This window comes from Microcebus murinus, chromosome 6 (assembly GCF_040939455.1).
Source record: "Microcebus murinus isolate Inina chromosome 6, M.murinus_Inina_mat1.0, whole genome shotgun sequence".
Classification (NCBI taxonomy): domain Eukaryota; kingdom Metazoa; phylum Chordata; class Mammalia; order Primates; family Cheirogaleidae; genus Microcebus; species Microcebus murinus.
In genome coordinates, this window is record NC_134109.1 from 24,831,818 (window position 1) to 24,849,482 (window position 17,665).

A 17,665-nucleotide genomic window follows, 5' to 3' on the forward strand; every position below is an offset into this window, starting at 1 on the left:
GGCGCCCACGCGGCGCTGGGGCCCCAGAGGGTGTGCGAGTGCGCGCCCCTCCGTCCCGCGCGGCCGTCCGGACGCCCCTCTCTAGTCCCCGGCGCTGGCGCGGCCCGGAGCACGCGAGGCGGGCGCACACAGGCGGGCCACGCGGGGGCGCGGGGGCGCAGACGATGCGTCCACCCCCCGGCCGAGCGGGGCTGCTCCTCGGCGTGGCGCTGCTGGCGGCGCTGCTGGCCGCGGCGGGAAGGCTCCCCCTGAGGGCGCCGTGAGGCTGGCGGAGGTGAGGGGGGGTCCCGCTCCGTGCGCTTGGCCGGGAGATCTGGGATTGCTGCAGCGGGCCAGCCTGGGGAGAAGTGTCACTTCCGTGCCGGGTGAGGTGCGCCGACACTCTACAGGACCCGCTCCCCCTCCCTCGCCCTGAGCGAGCCTCGCCTGCAGCCGCCCTGGCCAGGTGCGCTCGCCGGAGAGGAGAGGCGCGGGTGCCAGAGGAAGGCGGCGCTCCGCAGAGTGGCAGGCTGGGGCTGCCGACGTTCCGTCAGTCACAGACGCCCGTGGGGGGCACCTGAAACAAGCCCAGGTAGAGTGGGGTTCTCCAGCTGCTGGGTGGCAGGGGCTGTCCAGAGACTCCTACATTGTTCTGTGCCTGGAAAATCAGAAGGCGTCACTAAGATGTGGGGGGGCGCTTTCCTGGTGGCCTGTGGGTGGGCCGTCGGGGTACAAACCAAGAATGAGATGGAAGAGTGGTTTGGCCGCGGAGAGAAGCCATGGTCAGGACCCCAGTCACTGAGGGGTCTACAGTCCAGCTTGTTGCCCCCTGGATTGCAGTGGACATTCACCCCCACGGGGACCGAGCGGGCCAGACTGGTCCCCGGGCACGCAGGGGCAGGCCTGTGTGGTCTTGGGTCCCCGGTCTTTCCACGGGCTGAGCTGTTACAGGAGACGCCCAGAGTGGTGCTTCCCATTTTCCAGATGAGAGCACTGAGGGGCCCGGGCAGGCATGCAGGGTGCGGGACATTGTTAGCCAGAGCCCGCTCAGGCTGTGCGGCTGGTGCCGGGCTGCTGAAGGCCTCCTGAGGAGGCCGTGGGAAGAACGGCCCCGCTGCGCTGCACTACTTGAGCGAGTCTATAGGCCAGTGCCTTTGCTTCTGCACCCCTTAAGGAGGCTTTTAGATTTTTTTCTGTCACCACTGCCCCCATGAAATTTTAATACCACAGATATGCTATCTGTTTATGTACTGTGGCCCTTTGGAGTGTCACAAACCATTGTAATCTCTGAGATATTTGTCACAGCAGCACCCCACCCCCCATCCAATTTTTGTTCCTGTTGAGAACGCCTCCTGTAGACCAGGGTTTCTCAGCCTCGGCTCTTGGGTCATTTAGGGCCACATAATTCAGTGTGGTAGAGGGCTGCTGTCCTGTGCATGCAGCATGTTTGGCAGCTTCCCTGGCCCCACCACTAGATGCCTGTAGCACCCTCCTTCCAGACACGGCTAGACGTTGCCAAGTGTTTCCTGAGGGACATCCCAGCCACCCTGCGGTTGTTGAGAACCGCTGCTGCAGACAAATTCAGAGGCCTCTGACCAGTCCCTCCTCCTAGGTAGAGATGACAGTGGTAATAAAATTAATTAAATTGGCATTCTTTCTGCCCACTTGGCATAAATCCTTTCTATTTTAGTACTTACTGCTTTGTATTGTATAATTATTTTTAGTATGTTTGCTAAATCTTCCCCCAATCAGAACAGCCTAGAAGATGAATTATTTCAGAGCCAAAGTCATATCCTCAGCCCCAGTACAGGGCCTGGCAGAGTCCTCAAAAACATGTTCAAGCAAATGAGTGCCTTGAAGGAAAAGCAGAGCTTAGAGCCCGGGGCTTGGAGTTCCAGTCCCAGGGGCTCATTAAGGCATAGGTGACTCACCTTGGATGATTTCCTCGCGTTTATAAAGAGAACCTAAGTCCTCTCCGTGGTCCTATGCAGCTCTGACACTGTCCCACAAGTCTGTGTGATTTGTGTTAAAGCTGTTACATGTCAAAGGTGTTAGTTAAGGAGTCACATTGAGAGACTGCAGTCTGCTATTCCAGGGACTTGGGTGGTGTGTCAAAATAACTGACTAGCCCCAGCCCCAAGACCTTGATGAAGAAGCTGAAGAATAGGCCAGGCGAGGTGGCTCACGCCTGTAATCCTAGCACTCTGGGAGGCCAAGGCGGGCGGATTGCTGGAGGTCAGGAGTTCGAAACCAGCCTGAGTGAGACCCTGTCTCTACTATAAATAGAAAGAAATTAATTGGCCAACTAAAAATATATATAGAAAAAATTAGCCAGGCATGGTGGCGCATGCCTGTAGTCCCAGCTACTCAGGAGACTGAGGCAGTAGGATCACTTGAGCCCAGGAGTTTGAGGTTGCTGTGAGCTAGGCTGACACCATGGCACTCACACTAGCCTGGGCAACAAAGCGAGACTCTGTCTCAAAAAAAAAAAGAAGAAGCTGAAGAACATAAACCACTCCCAGATCTAAAAATGGAGGATGATGGAAGGGAAAGGAACATTCTCTGGGCTTTACAGAGTCTGTACAGATTACTTAACATGATGTTATGATGTTATTTCATTGTCACACCATTTCACATGGACATTATCCCCCATTTTCCAGACCAAAAAAAATTGAGGGCTAGATTTGGTGGCTCACACCTGTAATCCTAGCACTCTGGGAGGCTGAGGCGGGAGGATAGCTTGAGGTCAGGAGTTTGAGACCAGCCTGAGCAAGACCAAGATCTCATCTCTACTAAGAATAGAAAAAATTAGTCGGGTAGGGTGGTGCACACCTGTAATCCCCGCTACTTGGGAGGCTGAGGCAGGAGGATCGCTTGAGTCCAGGAGTTGGAGAGTTTGAGGATGCTGTGAGCTAGGCCGACGCCATGGCACTCTAGCTTGGGCAACAGAGAAAGACTCTGTCTCAAAAAAAAAAAAAAAAATGAGGCTGAGAGAAGTTAAGCCTGGCTAGGCTTAACTGCATGACACATCTGTCATAAAGAGCCACACTGGGGAACTTATGGTGCATCTCTGCATGTCACGCCACAGTCTGCTCATCTGAAGTCTTAAAAAAAATCATTAGTCTTGTAAACAAAATGTGCCACCTCCTACTCTGGCAGGCCTGTTGCTGAACCTCAGTTTACTTCCACAGTAAAATGAGAGTAAGAACCCATCCCGTCGGATGGAGTGCTGGGTGAGAAAGCACCACACATGGGTGGTTTTGTTGCCATTGAAAGAGGCTGGGGCCAGGCAGTTTGCTGGGTGCTGGACAGGCAAAGAATGACGTACCTCTGCCTTGGGTGGCTTCTGTGCTAGTTAGGATCAGAACACCACCCAGACAGCCACTGTGCCTAGCATGTTGTGTTCCTTACCTTGTCCTCCTGATTTTAGGGGTGAGGAAACTGACAGCAGGCCCAGTAACTAACCCAAGGTTAGTATGTGGTGAACCGGGATCTGAACCCAGGCTTGCTTAATTCCAGAGCCCCTGGGCACCTACCCCTGCTACCCACCACCTCCTAGGCAAGTACCTGGGGTGGGGTAAAGGGGACCTGGGGACTTGGTGCCACAAGAGGGTGGTGGGGTTAGAATTAGGCAAGAGAGAAGAACTGAGAGAGGACAGCACTTCCAGGCTATGAGGACTGTCCTGCATCGAGGGTCCCCACCTGGGGCAGAATGAGGGCGGCCCTCGGGGAGGACCAGCTTGCCATGGAAGGAGGCACTTGCTAGGGGGATGGGCTAAGAGAGAAGAACTGAGGACGGAGGAGGAAGCCACACGGTAGGGCTGGTTCATTGGCACTTCAGTCCTGGCCTACAGTCCAGCCAGTGGCCTGGAAACAAGGCTTGGGTAACAGCAGAGATGTGGTTGGCGGGTTGAAAGATCTCGCCTGGGAGGTACCAAGTAGCATGTACTTTCCTGAAGGTTGGCTTTCTTTGGTTGTGGGGTCTTTCTAGGCCAATCCGTGATGGGAAACTAGAGCCCAAGTCTATGTGACGCGAAGCCTGCGGCCTTGCCCGTCAGCCTTCTCCTGCAGCTGGCCTCCTCCCTGGGCCTCAGCTGTGACTTCCTCCTCCCTGCAGACCATTCTCTCCCTTGAGGTCAGAAACACAGGGGAGCTGGCGGGGGGAGAGAAGGGAGGCCAGGAATGGGGCCCGGAGACCTGGCTGCCCAGGGGCCCCAGGCACGTCTCCAGACTCTCCGGATCTGTCTCAGGTTGTGACGAGGATGAGGGGAAGAGGGATGTGGAAAGTGGAACATCTCGTTTGGTGTTTTGTTCATTCAGCACATTAAGCAGCACAGAGTAGCAGGCAGCAAGCCAGAAGGTGCAGCCCCTGCCTGGAGTTGGCAGAGCACAGACTCTCCAGCCAGATATCTGCCTCAAATCCCACTCTGCCAGCCCCTAACTGTGTGACTCCAAGCAAGTTACTTCACCTCTCTGATCCTTGGCCTCATTGTCTGTGAAGTCAGGACGATGCTAGTGCCTGCACAATGGGTTGCTGTTAGGGTTCAATAAGGCAATACATACAGGGTGTTTGGCAGGACTGACTGCATCGTTTGTGGGGTTCACTACAGAATGAAAAGTGGGGCCTCTTAAGTATTTCAGGATGGCAACAGCAGAGTGTTGAACCATACGTGGGGCCCTGTGCAAATACACATGTTGCACACCGTAAAGCCGGCCCATTCTGGGAATAATGTATACACTCTTATTATGATGAGGAGCTTTGAGGTCTCCACTGGGTGCCAAGGTGGATTGCATTAGAATAGTACATACCTAGTCCCAGCTACTTGGGAGGTTGAGGTAGGAATGCTTGAACTCAGGAGTTCGAAGCCAGCCTAAGCAACATAGTGAGATCCCCATCTCTAAAAAAAAAAAAAAAATGAATAGTACATACCAATCAGGAGGATGGTTAAGGGGTGAAATCCAGCCCCATTCCTCTGCCATGGTCCTCAGGCCTGGCTAAGGAAGCAAGTGCTGTTGAATGCTGGGTCATTCAGAGTACATAGGATGTGCCCGGGGGCTGGTACAGGTCAGGGCTCTGGGTGTCCTGCCCATCTCTCCTCAGGCCTTACTTCCAGTGGCCCATGTTCAGTTGCCTGAGGGCTTCCGCTGGCACTGGAGCCTGCTGGGAGCTGTAGGTGGCCAGACTCAAGTACCTGGAGAGCACAGCCTCTCTCCTACCCCAGCAGCCCTCAAACAATGGTTGGCAGCGTTGACTGGGCACCAGTGAGAGGAGAGGGTGGGGAGGGCTGGACACGAACATTCTGAGCATCTGCTGGACAGCAGGGCCTGGGTAAGGCTCATTCCTGTCATTGTTCCCATTCTACAGATGAGGAAGCTCACAGAGGTCATGTCCCCTCCAGGGCCCCACAGGTCAGACGTTAGGCCGCGGGCAGAATTCAGACCCAGGCACAGGACTGTAGTTTCTTAACTACAGTGCCGTTACTGTTCTGGGCTGGGCAATGCTTGTGGGGCAGTCCTGTGCGTTGTCGGACGCATAGCTGCATTCCTGGCCTCTACCTACTAGATGCCAGTAGAATCCCCTTCTACTTGTGCCAACCACAAATGTCTCCAGACATTGCCAGATGTCCCCAGATGAGAACCACTGCACCACCTGCCACAGGCAAGCCCAGCTGCCACCAGGCTAGGGCCTCCAGACCAGCCGAAAGGCTGTGGGGCCCTGCCCCCCTGAGACCGCCTGTCTCTGTGCCCAGAGGCTGCAGACAGAGTGGAACCACTGAGCAAAATCACAGGGACAGTTAGGGCTTTGGTGGAACTGGGGGTGGGAGCTGCCGGGAAGGCAGCACTTGGGGCTGGTCCAGGCCTCCAGGACTGGTCGGCGAAGGGGCCGAGTTGTCCATTACTCACCTTCCACCCGCTCTTCATCCGGCCTTGCTGTCTCGACCAGAGTGCTCTGGCTCAGCAGGAGACTCCTGGCCCAGGTAGAGATGGGCCCACAGCTGCCCTGGGATCAGGCATTTCGTGCAGGAGCCGTAGAGCCAGGCATCTGGGCACCACAGAAGGGGAGGTCACAGCGGGAGAGACAGAAGATTCAGAGTCTCTTTTTCCAAACTTCCAAGGGAAGAGAGTCAGAGGGAGTGAGAAACTAGACCGATTAATCCCGTAATTTGTCCAGGGGATTCTCACAGCACGATGGTTAAGAGTATGGGCTCGGCCTGGACTCCTGGCTTTGCCACTAAATGTCTGTGCAAGCTCAGGCAAGTTACCAGCCCTCTCTGTGCCCTAGTTTCCATTGTCTTTAACACAGGGATGACAGCACCCACCTCTGAGGGTTGTGGGGGGGTGAAATGAGTGAATAAGTGTTCAGCATGGTGCCTCGCACACAGTAAATGCTGTGGAAGTATCTGATAAAATAAAATTCTGACAGTCTTTCCAGGGAGGAATTATTATCCTCATTCTGCAGGTGACAAAATTGTCAAGTTGAGGAGTTAGTAGGAGGCAGAGCTGGGATTTGAGCTCAAGCTTCTCTGACTCTCCAGAGCCAGTGTTTTTTTTTTTTTGTTGTTGTTGTTGTTGTTTTGAGACAGAGTCTCACTTTGTTGCCCAGGCTAGAGTGAGTGCAGTGGCGTCAGCCTAGCTCACAGCAACCGCAAACTCCTGGGCTCAAGCAATCCTGCTGCCTCAGCCTCCCGAGTAGCTGGGACTACAGGCATGTGCCACCATGCCAGGCTAATTTTTTGTATATATTCTTTTAGTTGGTCAATTAATTTCTTTCTAGTTTTGGTAAAGATGGGGTCTCGCTCTTGCTCAGGCTGGTTTGGAACTCCCGACCTCGAGCAATCCACCCACCTCGGCCTCCCAGAGTGCTAGGATTACAGACGTGAGCCACCGTGTCCGGCCTAGAGCCAGTGTTTTTCAGCCACATCACACTGCCCCGATGTGGGGCGGGAAGGAGTCGAGGCCATGGCCTGAGCGAGGCAGGGTCCTTAGGCGCCAGGCTCCTGAGATTCGGTGGCCCTGGCAGGTGCTCCTGCCCTGGCGCAGAGGCCTGGGCGATGGCAGCAGCCTGGAGGTGGGTGGCAGCCACTGAGCCCCATGCCCCCCTGTCTGGGAGATGAACGCTGGAGCAGGAGTCTGACATGACCAGGGTCTGCCTTTCACCTCCGTCTGAGTGGAAGCCAGGACTGTCCCGGTGTGGACACGCGGCCAGTAGCTGGTGGCGGGCTGGGCTGGCTGACAGCCAGCCACAAAGCAGCCTGGTGTAGGAAAAGGGGCCATGCCCCAGGTCGGCAGGTGGAGGGAACTGTGGTCAGAGATGCCAGGGAATACACCCCCTACGTGGACGGCGTGGGCAGGGCCAGGTGGACAGACAGCGTGCTGAGGGGGAGGGCCCAGGCCTGCCGCCCACCGCCATGTGGGACCAGGCCCTTCCTGGGGGCCTTCCTGCTCTGGCTGTCAGCACTGGAACCACTGCTTAACCAGCTCTCTTCCCTTCCTGGGCCTCCCTTTCTTCATCTGTAAAATGAAGATCTTGGGTTGTGTTAATCCTTTTCCTGGCTCATGTTGGTGCCAGTTGTCAAAGCGCTTTGTGGACACAGTCCCCTGGCTGACCAGCTATACCCTCAGTTACGTGCTGAGGGCACTGAGGCAGGCAGCGTTTGGGGTTTACATTCCATATCCGCACCCCTGAGAGGTCAGCCCCCAGGGCTCCTGAGTACCCCCTGCCAACCTTTTCTGGGTCCACAGCCCTGACCTCAGTCACCTCCCCCGCCCTCCCTCACCCTCTCTCGCCCTCAGGCCTCAGCCTCCCCAGATCCCAGCTCTCCAGGGAAGAGGAGGAGCCACCGCTGCTCCCCAGAACCCGCCTGCAGCCAGGGCCGCGAGCACACAGGCACCAGACTCTCAGAGAGCGGGCAGCCCTGATTCCAGGCAGGGCCACCCCTCCCGGGCCCCAGAGGATGCGCATAGCCTGCTGGCGCTGCAGAAGCTGCCAGGATTGGCCAACACAGACTTGAGTGCTCCGAACCCCAATATCCAGGTAAGAGTGATGGAAGGGCCATCAGCCCAGCAGACACCTGGAGAGGAACTGGGCTGAACAGCTCAGGCCCCCCCGTCCTGTTTCCCTTGGACGGTGGGGTCCCCGTGTGGGTCGCGGGACAGACCCCGCCCTCCCCGTGGTGGAGTGGGAAGAGCACCTGCCCCTCCGCTTCTAGCTATGGACCTTGGCAGGTCTCTTGGCTCTCCGAGCCTCTGTTCCCTAGAGCTGCAGTCCGCAACATTTTTGGCACCAGGGACCAGTTTCATGGAAGGAAATTTTTCCACGGACTAGGGGTGGGGTTGGGAAGGGATGGTGATGGGTTGGGATGATTCAAGCACATTACATGTATTGTGTACTTTATTTCCATTATTATTACATCGTAATATATAAGAAATAATTATACAAACCTCTCTGCTAATGATAATCTGCATTTGCAGCTGCTCCCCAGCACTAGCATCACCGCCTCAGCTCCCCCGCAGATCATCAGGCATTAGATTTGCATAAGGAGTGAGAAATCTAGATCCCTCACGTGTGCAGTTTACAGCAGGGTTTGTGCTCCTATGAGACTCTAAAGCCCCAGCTGACCTGACAGGAGGCGGAGCTTATGCAGTGTTGAGAGGGATGGGAGTGGCTGTAAATACAGATAAAACTTCCTAGGCTGGGTGCGGTGGCTCACGCCTGTAATCCTAGCACTCTGGGAAGCCGAGGCGGGTGGATTGCTCAAGGTCAGGAGTTCAAAACTACCCTGAGCAAGAGCGAGACCCCGTCTCTACTATAAATAGAAAGAAATTAATTGGCCAACTAATATATATAGAAAAAATTAGCCGGGCATGGTGGTGCATGCCTGTAGTCCCAGCTACTCGGGAGGCTGAGGCAGGAGGATCGCTTGAGCCCAGGAGTTTGAGGTTGCTGTGAGCTAGGCTGACGCCATGGCACTCACTCTAGCCTGGGCAACAAAGCAAGACTGTCTCAAAAAAAAAAAAAAAAAAAAAACTTCCCGGGCTCACCCACTGCTCACGTCCTGCTGTGTGGCCCAGTTCCTAACAGGCCACCAACCAGTACCCGTCCATGGCCTGGTGTAGGGGACCACAGCCCTAGACCATAGCAAGGGACAAGCAGCACCAACCTGGCAGGGCTGACATGAGGACCAAATAAGCGGGAAATGCTTCGTAAGCTATGGGAGGGTTCCAGGAATGTGGTAGAAGCCTCCCGGAAAAGGCCTGAGTGAGGGTCTGACCCCCAACCAGGCCCAACCCTTTACTGCAGGCCCCTGCAGAAGGGGCTCAGCACAGATGGGGTGGGCTGATGGCATGGGGACGGCCACCTGAAGCGCTTTACAGGAGAGGAAAGTAGAGGGGCTGGCCGAATTCCAGTCGCGGACTTCACAGCCTGTTGTGAATCCCTGATGCTGATAATTCTGCATATTTGTGTAGCAGCAACAGTTTTCAAAACACTCTCACCAAAAGAGGAGAAAGAAAAGACCACAAAAGTATAGAACATAACATTCTGAAACTACTTAAAAGTATATCTCTCTCTCTTTTTCTCTACCTACCTACCTACACACACACAGACACACACATAAACTGGAAGGTTATCTATCAGTGATGGAATAGAGGTGATTTTCATTTTCTTCTTTATATCTTGCTGGGTTTTTTCTCCCAAATTTTGTACAGTAACCTCACGTTACTTTATAACAGCCCCAAATAATGTTTTCCGAAGTTCAATTTCACATAAATGATTTTATTTTACTTATTTTCCATCCATAATGTGGTGCGAGAGAGCTCCGCCTGAGGTTGCTGTGGGGTTTGATGTCCATCGTTATCATTTTCTGGCATTATCTTGAGGAAATAGAGGCCCAGAGCTGGTTCCCGAGGCCAGGCAGCCTGCACACTGGCGGAGCCAGAATTCCAGGCCAGCTTCTCTTAAACTGGTGGGTGACAACCCTGGCACGTGTCAGAACACCGTGCCTGGCCCCAGCCCAGACCCATTCAGTCATGTCTGGGGTCTGGGGTCAGGCAGGATTCTGATGTACAGCCGGGCCTTAAACTGTGACCCATGTGCCCTAAGAGGCCAAGAGAAGACAGCCGGTTTGGAGGAAAGGTCGGGCCCCTTGTCTCTGGCCCTGGACCTGTAACCTCCCGTCTCCTTGCAGTGCAACTCTGAGCCCTCCCTCACTGGCCGGCTGGGCATCTGTCCCGCTGCAGGTGACCATCGAGGTGGTGGAGGACTCCCAGGCCGAGGTAGAGATGGACCTGTTGGCTGGGCCCAGCCATCGCTGGTCCCAGGGTGCCCCTAGCTGGCTGCCCAGCAAGGAGCTCTTCTGGCCTGTCTTCTGGGGCTACCTGGGAGGCAACAAAGGGGGCACCGGTCTCAAGGGCAGAGCCCCAGGGGAAGAGGAAGAGTGGGAGGAGGAGGAAGAGGAGGATTACCCTGCAGAGTACAGCAAGGGTGAGGACCAGGAGGAAGATGAGGAGGAGGAGGAGCCTTGGTCCAGTGGGGCCACAGACAGCTAGGACCAGGGCTGGCTGGCCCCCAGGGACTGGGCCTTCAAGTACTCGGACAGCCACGGTGAGTATCCCCATCTTGGCATCGCCCGGCTGCCGCCCTGCAGGCCCTGAGTGGAAATGGGGTGGGGGAGAGGGCTGAGGCTTCCCAGGCAGGAGCAGCTGGGGAGGCCAGGAGCTTGGGCCCTGTGCCTACACCATCATCAGCTCAAAAGTAACATTTCCGAAAGCTTGCAAAGTTTTAATTTTTCCCAAACAAAATTTGACCCTCACAACAGCCCTGAGATCCCCTAAGCCAAAGACGTTTGTTAATAGTGTGTTTATTCATATCTATGAGTTTCCAACAAACTGAAATGTTATAATCCCACCACTCACAACTGACCTTATTTTCAGATTGTGTGGGTTTGAATCCTGGCTTTGCCGCTTACCAGCTGAGTGACCTTGGGCAAATTACTTAACCTCTCTGTGTCTTAGTTCCTTCCTCTGTAAAATGGGGAATGATACAATCTTTACTACACAGGTTGTTGTAGAGAACACTTTGTATATTGTTATGGTTCAGGTTTTCTCTGGGTGCAGACGAGTTTTATGTTTTATGCAGTTGCAGCTGTTTTCCCCAGATCCCTGGGGCCTTATCACTGAACCGGGGTGCCTGTAAGACTGAGGGCCACCAGAATAATGTGAACTAATAGAAAATTTCCATGACTTTCAACTCTTTTCCCATTAATTTTCCTTAAACTCTTGGTGCCAGCCTGCTCTGGCCTGCCTAGGAAGTGAGGCGAGAACCAGCTGTGTCAGTATTTTGGGGTTCCTGAGACCCAGAGAGCACTGGGCCTCAAGTCCTGCACAGTGGAGGATAGCAGGCCCAGCCACGGTGGATTGCAGCTCCCTCAGGTCAGGAGTGGGTCCCTAATGTGGGCTGCAGGGAAATTCTTAAATATCCCCAGTGCCAGGGAAGTATTGTCACCGCTGGTTTTGATTTACATAAAAACTATAGCTCAGATACAGAGGCAGACTTGCCAGAGGTCACACTGGCAGTGGTCAGGTGGCTGCCAACCCCAGATATCTTTTCCTCTTCATCACTGTGTTTGCAGAGAGCAGGTGGCTGCAGGTTGTGCTGTCTCCATAGGGCTACTTGATACACTTGCACAGGTTGTTCACTGCACAAGGGTACACAGCTGAGAGAGCAGGTGGGGGCTGAACTCCAGCTCATGCTTCATCCACCAGGCTGGGAGCCCTAACATGGGCTGCATCTATGCACAGAAAGGGGTACCTTGTTCTGATTTGCACCCGTGTGTGCTGTGGTCTATGTTCACTCACCCCCAGCTCACTGCTTTGACCCAGACTGTGAGCCTCGGGAGGAGCGGAGCCCCTGGTCTCCCTGCAGTGGGAGCTGCAGCAGCGGCAGCCAGTGGAGGACTCGGCCCTATGGCTAGGCCTGCACTGCCACCGAGTCCTGTGCCTGCGACCTGCCCCCCTGTCCTGGTGAGACGAGCCCCAGCCCTGCATAGAAGTGGCTGATGTGGCTTAGATGCGGGGCTTGGTCCTCTGGGCATGTGGGCATGTACCTTTGTACGAGGGGTGGGCTTGGGAGAGGGGATGCAGGAAGCTCACAAACACGGTGGGTCTGCCTAGCCCCAGGCCTGTCCCAGCTGCTGTGGGCACTGAGAGCCTAGTGGGGGCTGGGCTCCCCAACAGGAGCACAGAGGTGCCCTGGGGTGCCACCAGCCTGGCCTCCTCTCTTCCCAAAGGCACTGAGGACGAGAACACCTTGGGCTTCCCTAGTGAGGGGTGGCAGTCCCTCGCCCACAATGCTACGGACATGCTTGGCCCAGGTGAGTGGGGAGCTAGGCCTTGCCCCTGGGAGTTTGGGGGAGAACCTCTCTCGGGAGGGTGGAGCATCGTGGCAGAGATTACATCTTCCAGCTGGGAGCCCCAGCATTTCTGAGCCAGGCCCAGTGGCCTTTCCTACTCCTGCTGGGAAGAAGGTCTTGATGGGAGCCACAGAGCTTAGAGATCACCCGGTGGGGCACATCCTCCCTGGGAGCAGGATGGGGTGGAGACACTCTGACTTCCACTCCTTGCTCACTCTTTGTCTGGGGAGGGGAATGTGATGCTGTCAGAAATGAGTCAGGGCCAGAACTCCAGGACTGCCCCTTCCAGGCGGCTGGGAGTGGGCCGTGCTTCCGCTGGCACACGCCGAGCCCACGTCTCTCGGTCTCACTGGCATCCTGCAAGGCAGGCAGGCGCTGCTGGTTTCCTCATCTTGTGCTCAGCACAGCGGACGCCTGCTGAGCCTGTATCACGCTCCCAGCAGTGTGCTGGGGTGGGGGGTTCCCTGGGGACAGAGGCCTGGCACCTGGCCCAGGGGAGCTTTTCTCTCGTGGTAAAGAGACACACATGACCCTCACGAGCGCTGAACTGCAAAGAGGGCCCTGCAGGTCTGGGAGCAGAGAGGAAAGAGCAGTTTGTTTTTTCTGTGGGCAGAATCAGAGAAGTCACATTCCCCAAGGTGGAGAGAAGGGAGGAGGGCGGCGTAGACAGAGGGAGCCTCTGCAGCAGGCAGGAGGCCCTGAGCGGCAGAGTGACTCGCCCAGGGTCATGCGGCTTGAGAAAGGCAGAATTAAGAACATGGTGGTTAAAATAGCGAAACACTTCTCACCAGTTGGCTACAAACTGCTGAACCTGTCCCACCCACACCAGCTGTTTTCCACCATTCAGCGCCTAAAGAGATGACACCTGGCACAGCAGAGGGCCTCCAGGCTGCTGCTCCAGCCCCTTGGCCGTGCCCATTCTGAGTGACAGCTTCTTGCTTTGGGTTGCCTGGGTGGTGTGGGGTAGCACAGGGCTGGCCGGCTCCCCTCTGCACCTCCCTGCCCTCTGCAGATGTGGACAGCTGTGAGAAGTAGCTGAACTGCAAGAACGACTTCTTAGCCAAGTACCTGAGCCAGGTGCTGCAGGACCTGCCCAGCTGCCCGTGCAGGTACCCACTGGAGGCCGGGTACAGTGCCGTGAGCCTGCAGGATGAGCACCAGGGCCGCAGCTTCCGATGGAGGGACGCCAGCGGCCCTGGAAAGCGCCTGATGTTTACCAGCCCACCCCACTTCTGCCTGCGCTCCCTGCTGTCAGTGGAGAGCAGCATGCGGGCCACCCAGCACTGCTGCTATGACCAGGGCAGCCGGCTGCCGGGGCGCCCGACCTGGTCAGCACCGACTTCTCTCCCAAGCTGCACTTCAAGGTGGACACGCTGCCGTGGATCCTGTGTAAGGGGGACTGGAGCCGCTACCACGCTGTATGGCCCCCCAATAACGGCCGGGCCTGCGCCAACAACCCCCCAGAGGAGGAGTACCTGGCCAAGTTGCAGGAGGCCAAGGAGTACTGATGGGGGCTGCTGGGTAGAGACTGCAGGGAGAGCTTTCCTTGCAGGCCCTCTCACCCCTGCCCAGGCCCGGTGAGAGCAAGGCTCACCGGGTGAGGCTGGGCTGGTGCTGCGTGCCCTCTGCCTGTGACCGAGAGGCAGGTCAGGGCCTCAGGTGTCACGGTGGGGTTGCGCAGAAGGTTGAAGGGGGTACAGGGCCCCGGGTGAAGGGAGGGAGTCCAGCCCCCGAGGCCCCTGGGGCTGCACTGGAAATGCATGTGTACTCACTGTCTGCAGGGCCTTCCTCTCCTGCCTGCTGGGAGATGCCCAGGCTGGCCACACGTTATTCTCCCTTTCCTTCAGAGCTGGGCTCTCCTGCCCTGGCTCTGCACACAGGACACGTCCTGATTCCCTGGACCTGCCTGAATCGCTCAGCCAAGGAGGGGCAGGGGGACGATAGGACAGCCAGTGCTCGTCATCACAGCTGCCCTCTGCTGGGCTGACATGCCACCTGTGGCCACCGCTCCCCATCTCCAGGTGGTGCACGCACCCTTCTTGGCCACGTCCTGCCAGGAGCCACTGCACAGAAGGCTTGTCCTCAGTCCCAAGCCACCTTCTGGGGGGCAATGTGACAGCTGGGGCGAGGCTGACTCCAGGCAGGGAGTGGGTCGGCAGTTCCGGTCCCTTTCCTTTGTTCAGGCCCCTCTGTTCTGCCCAGACTGTAGGAATGTGTGGGGCTGGGAGCTAGCTTGGCCCTGAGTGGGAAGGTGGCACAGCAAATGGGCTCAGAACCGGCTCAGGATGGTGTGTCATGCACCAGGAGTGATGGTCACCCAACTCTATGGAGGGAAAATGCTGATTTGTAGCATTTGGGCAACCTTTCCATTGTAAACACTCCCAGCAATGGCCCATTTCAAGCTCCCAACATCACCAAATGCTCTGAACTCAGAATTGGGAAGAGACACGCATAGTCTGTTCTCCCAGCACACCTCGTGCCTCTTCCCTGCCCTCCCTCATCCCCAAGCCACACTTCCTTGCCTTCTGTGCGGTTGAAATGTTGAAGTCCTAACTGTCCCTGTTCACAAAAGCCACCAAAAGGTAGGGGGCTTCAGTCCTAGGCAGCTGCCTTGAAGCTCTCTAGGATCCTCAGCAATAAAGCATTTTATTTTCAAATTCTGCCTGATGAAGAATTTTGGACCCTGGCAGTACAGGGAGCCTTTGCTCACGGCCCAAGTCAAGAGTTGAGCCCCCATAAATTGTGTTTGTAGTTTACCTAACCCACAGCCAAGCTCCTTTTCTTTTCCTGAACCAGCTGGGCAGACAGAGCTCTTGGGATGCCAGGGTTAGACTGTGAACATCAGTTGTCCCTGTTCTAAGGGCTGCCAAGGAGCTGGCTGGACCTCAGAGGCACTGCACGTTCCCTCCGAACTTCGGTCAGAGAAGTAAATTGCATTTACTCCACGAGGAAGTGGCCCCAGTCCTCAAGTAACTTGCTGCGAGGGGATCTGACGCGGAGTCACCCTAAGGACTGCACCTACGAGGTGAGAGGTGGACCTGTGCTCTGCCCTAGCTGGTACCTTTACCAGATACTCCACTGTCACTGTCGACATTGGGGAAGGACAGAGAGATGCCAGGAAGTGCAGTGAAGGAAGGCATGTCCAGAGCCACCACCTGGTGCTCAGAGAACTGTATGTTTCCAATTACGATCACATCTAAAGGTAAGCTTATTAGTCTGGACCAGGGCCACTGTCTAAAAATACTTTAGTGCAACTAGAATATTATAGGGTCAGAGAGATCAGGATCGCGAGGGTCACCAGATGGGAGCCATATTCACCCTCATTCTCTCGTTTTAGGAATTCAATAGGATTAGCACAAGCATTTTAATTATTATTATTTTTTTTAGCAGAAGCTCCTTTTAAATAGCAAGATAGAGTCATCCCAGTTTCTATTTTCACAGGAACTGCTAATTCTCCTCCTTTCTAATACAGCTTACCTTGGACTTAACACAATATTTACTCTATACCCAGTGGTTGTCCATTACCCAGACAGAATCTAGCCAGCCCCATTTTAAGTCTGTAATCTGAGTGACACACTAAATTGCTACCATGTCAGGCCACAGATGAGAGAAACTAAAGAAAAGGGGCTGGGAGTAGGTCGGCTATAAAATAGTGTTTATGCAAGCCATGCAAAGGACACCGCACAGGTGGCGGCAGGCTTAAGGAACACCTGTGTGTGAGAAGCAGCACAAATGAAGGGGTCGCTGAACCAGGTAAAGGGGGATTTTAGGAGCGCCTGGTCTCAGAGCCAGGAGGAGGCCCATGAAATCAGAGAGAGCCCCTGCACCCCATCTGGTCCAGTCACATCACTGGCTTGATTGCTGTTCTTCCTGCTCCGAACACCAGGAGCCATCTGCGGCCACCATGGTCTATTTCCTCCTTAACAGCCGTCCCAGCCATCGAGGTGGTTTTACCCAATCCTCTGCCCCTCTCGCCCACAGTTTGCCTCATATAGAATACTGCTCAGGCCCGGCTCGGTGGCTCACGCCTGTAATCCTAGCTCTCTGGGAGGCCGAGGTGGGCGGATTGCTCGAGGTCAGGAGTTCGAAACCAGCCTGAGCAAGAGCGAGACCCCGTCTCTACTATAAACAGAAACAAATTAATTGGCCAACTAATATATATACAAAAAAAATTAGCCGGGCATGGTGGCGAATGCCTGTAGTCCCAGTTACTTGGGAGGCTGAGGCAGGAGGATTGCTTGAGCCCAGGAGATTGAGGTTGCTGTGAGCTAGGCTGATGCCACGGCACTCATTCTAGCCTGGGCAACAAAGCGAGACTCTGTCTCAAAAAAAAAAAAAAAAAAGAATACTGCTCAAATTGAGTTCTTACTAGGGTTTAGAATAACCAACTGTACAGAGCCTGCTGACCTTTCTCCTGGAAGACAGCATGTTTCAGATCCTTTGCCCCATTATTCACAAGGGGAACCCAAATGTGCTTCCTTGGCTTCTCTGTTACAATGAGATTGTCTTAGCATGTTAAGGTACTTCTCAAAATGCATCTCTAATGTCAGAATCCCCTATTTATTAAAATATGTTTGTAGGCCACACCCCACATCCACTGAGTAAGTTTCCCTAGGAGTAGAGTCTACTTTTCTGCAACAGGTTCTCCCAGGTGGTTCCTAGGCATGGAGAACCCTTGGTCTAATGTTTGACATTCAGACTAAAATTAACCAGCTTTTCAAAATACCACTTCTGGCTTAAGGGAAAACACTTGGGCTTTCGAGTCCGAAGTCAGCAGGCACCACTTGCTATGTGACGCCAGGTGCCAGTGTTTCTACACCATCTCAGATGCTCTCAGATGGTACCTATTATACCCATTATACCGGTAAGAAAATTTGTCTAATTTGTTGGTAAGTGGAAAATTTATCATTCAAATCCAAGTCCAACCAAGTCCATGGTTTTATTTTTAGCTACACCATTTTGCTTTTTAGGCTCAGATGGCTAACTGAAATGGCAGTGGGAAGAATTCCATAGCCATCAGTACTAGGGACGTTCCTGCTACTGAGTGTGCTGTGTGGCAGGCTCTTAGCCCAGCATTGTGGTTTTTGCTGGGATGTTTGTAATCTATGCTTCAGATTTTTTCCTGAATATTCTGGAACAGGTAACTTTCCAGCCAGGTGTGAAAGAAAGGGCTCCAGTTTTTTGTTAATGGTCTCGGTATAGGAGGCCATGTTAGGAGGGGCCCATTGATTTGATTTACATGAGTCCAGGTTCTTCATCAAAAGGCATTGTTTTGC

The 17,665-nt window shown here is 54.7% G+C and overlaps 1 protein-coding gene across 1 annotated transcript; it reads left to right on the forward strand.

The window, feature by feature from the left end:
• Window positions 1-30: 30 nt before the first annotated feature.
• ISM2 (isthmin 2) lies at window positions 31-15,393 on the forward strand. Its single transcript, XM_076004613.1, is given in 9 exon segments — window positions 31-259; window positions 375-571; window positions 7,774-7,938; window positions 7,941-8,014; window positions 10,219-10,582; window positions 11,860-12,000; window positions 12,267-12,350; window positions 13,402-13,695; window positions 13,698-15,393. Coding segments are annotated over 9 exon segments (1,614 nt in total). The 5' UTR covers window positions 31-164; the 3' UTR covers window positions 13,898-15,393.
• The last annotated feature ends 2,272 nt before the right edge of the window (window positions 15,394-17,665 follow it).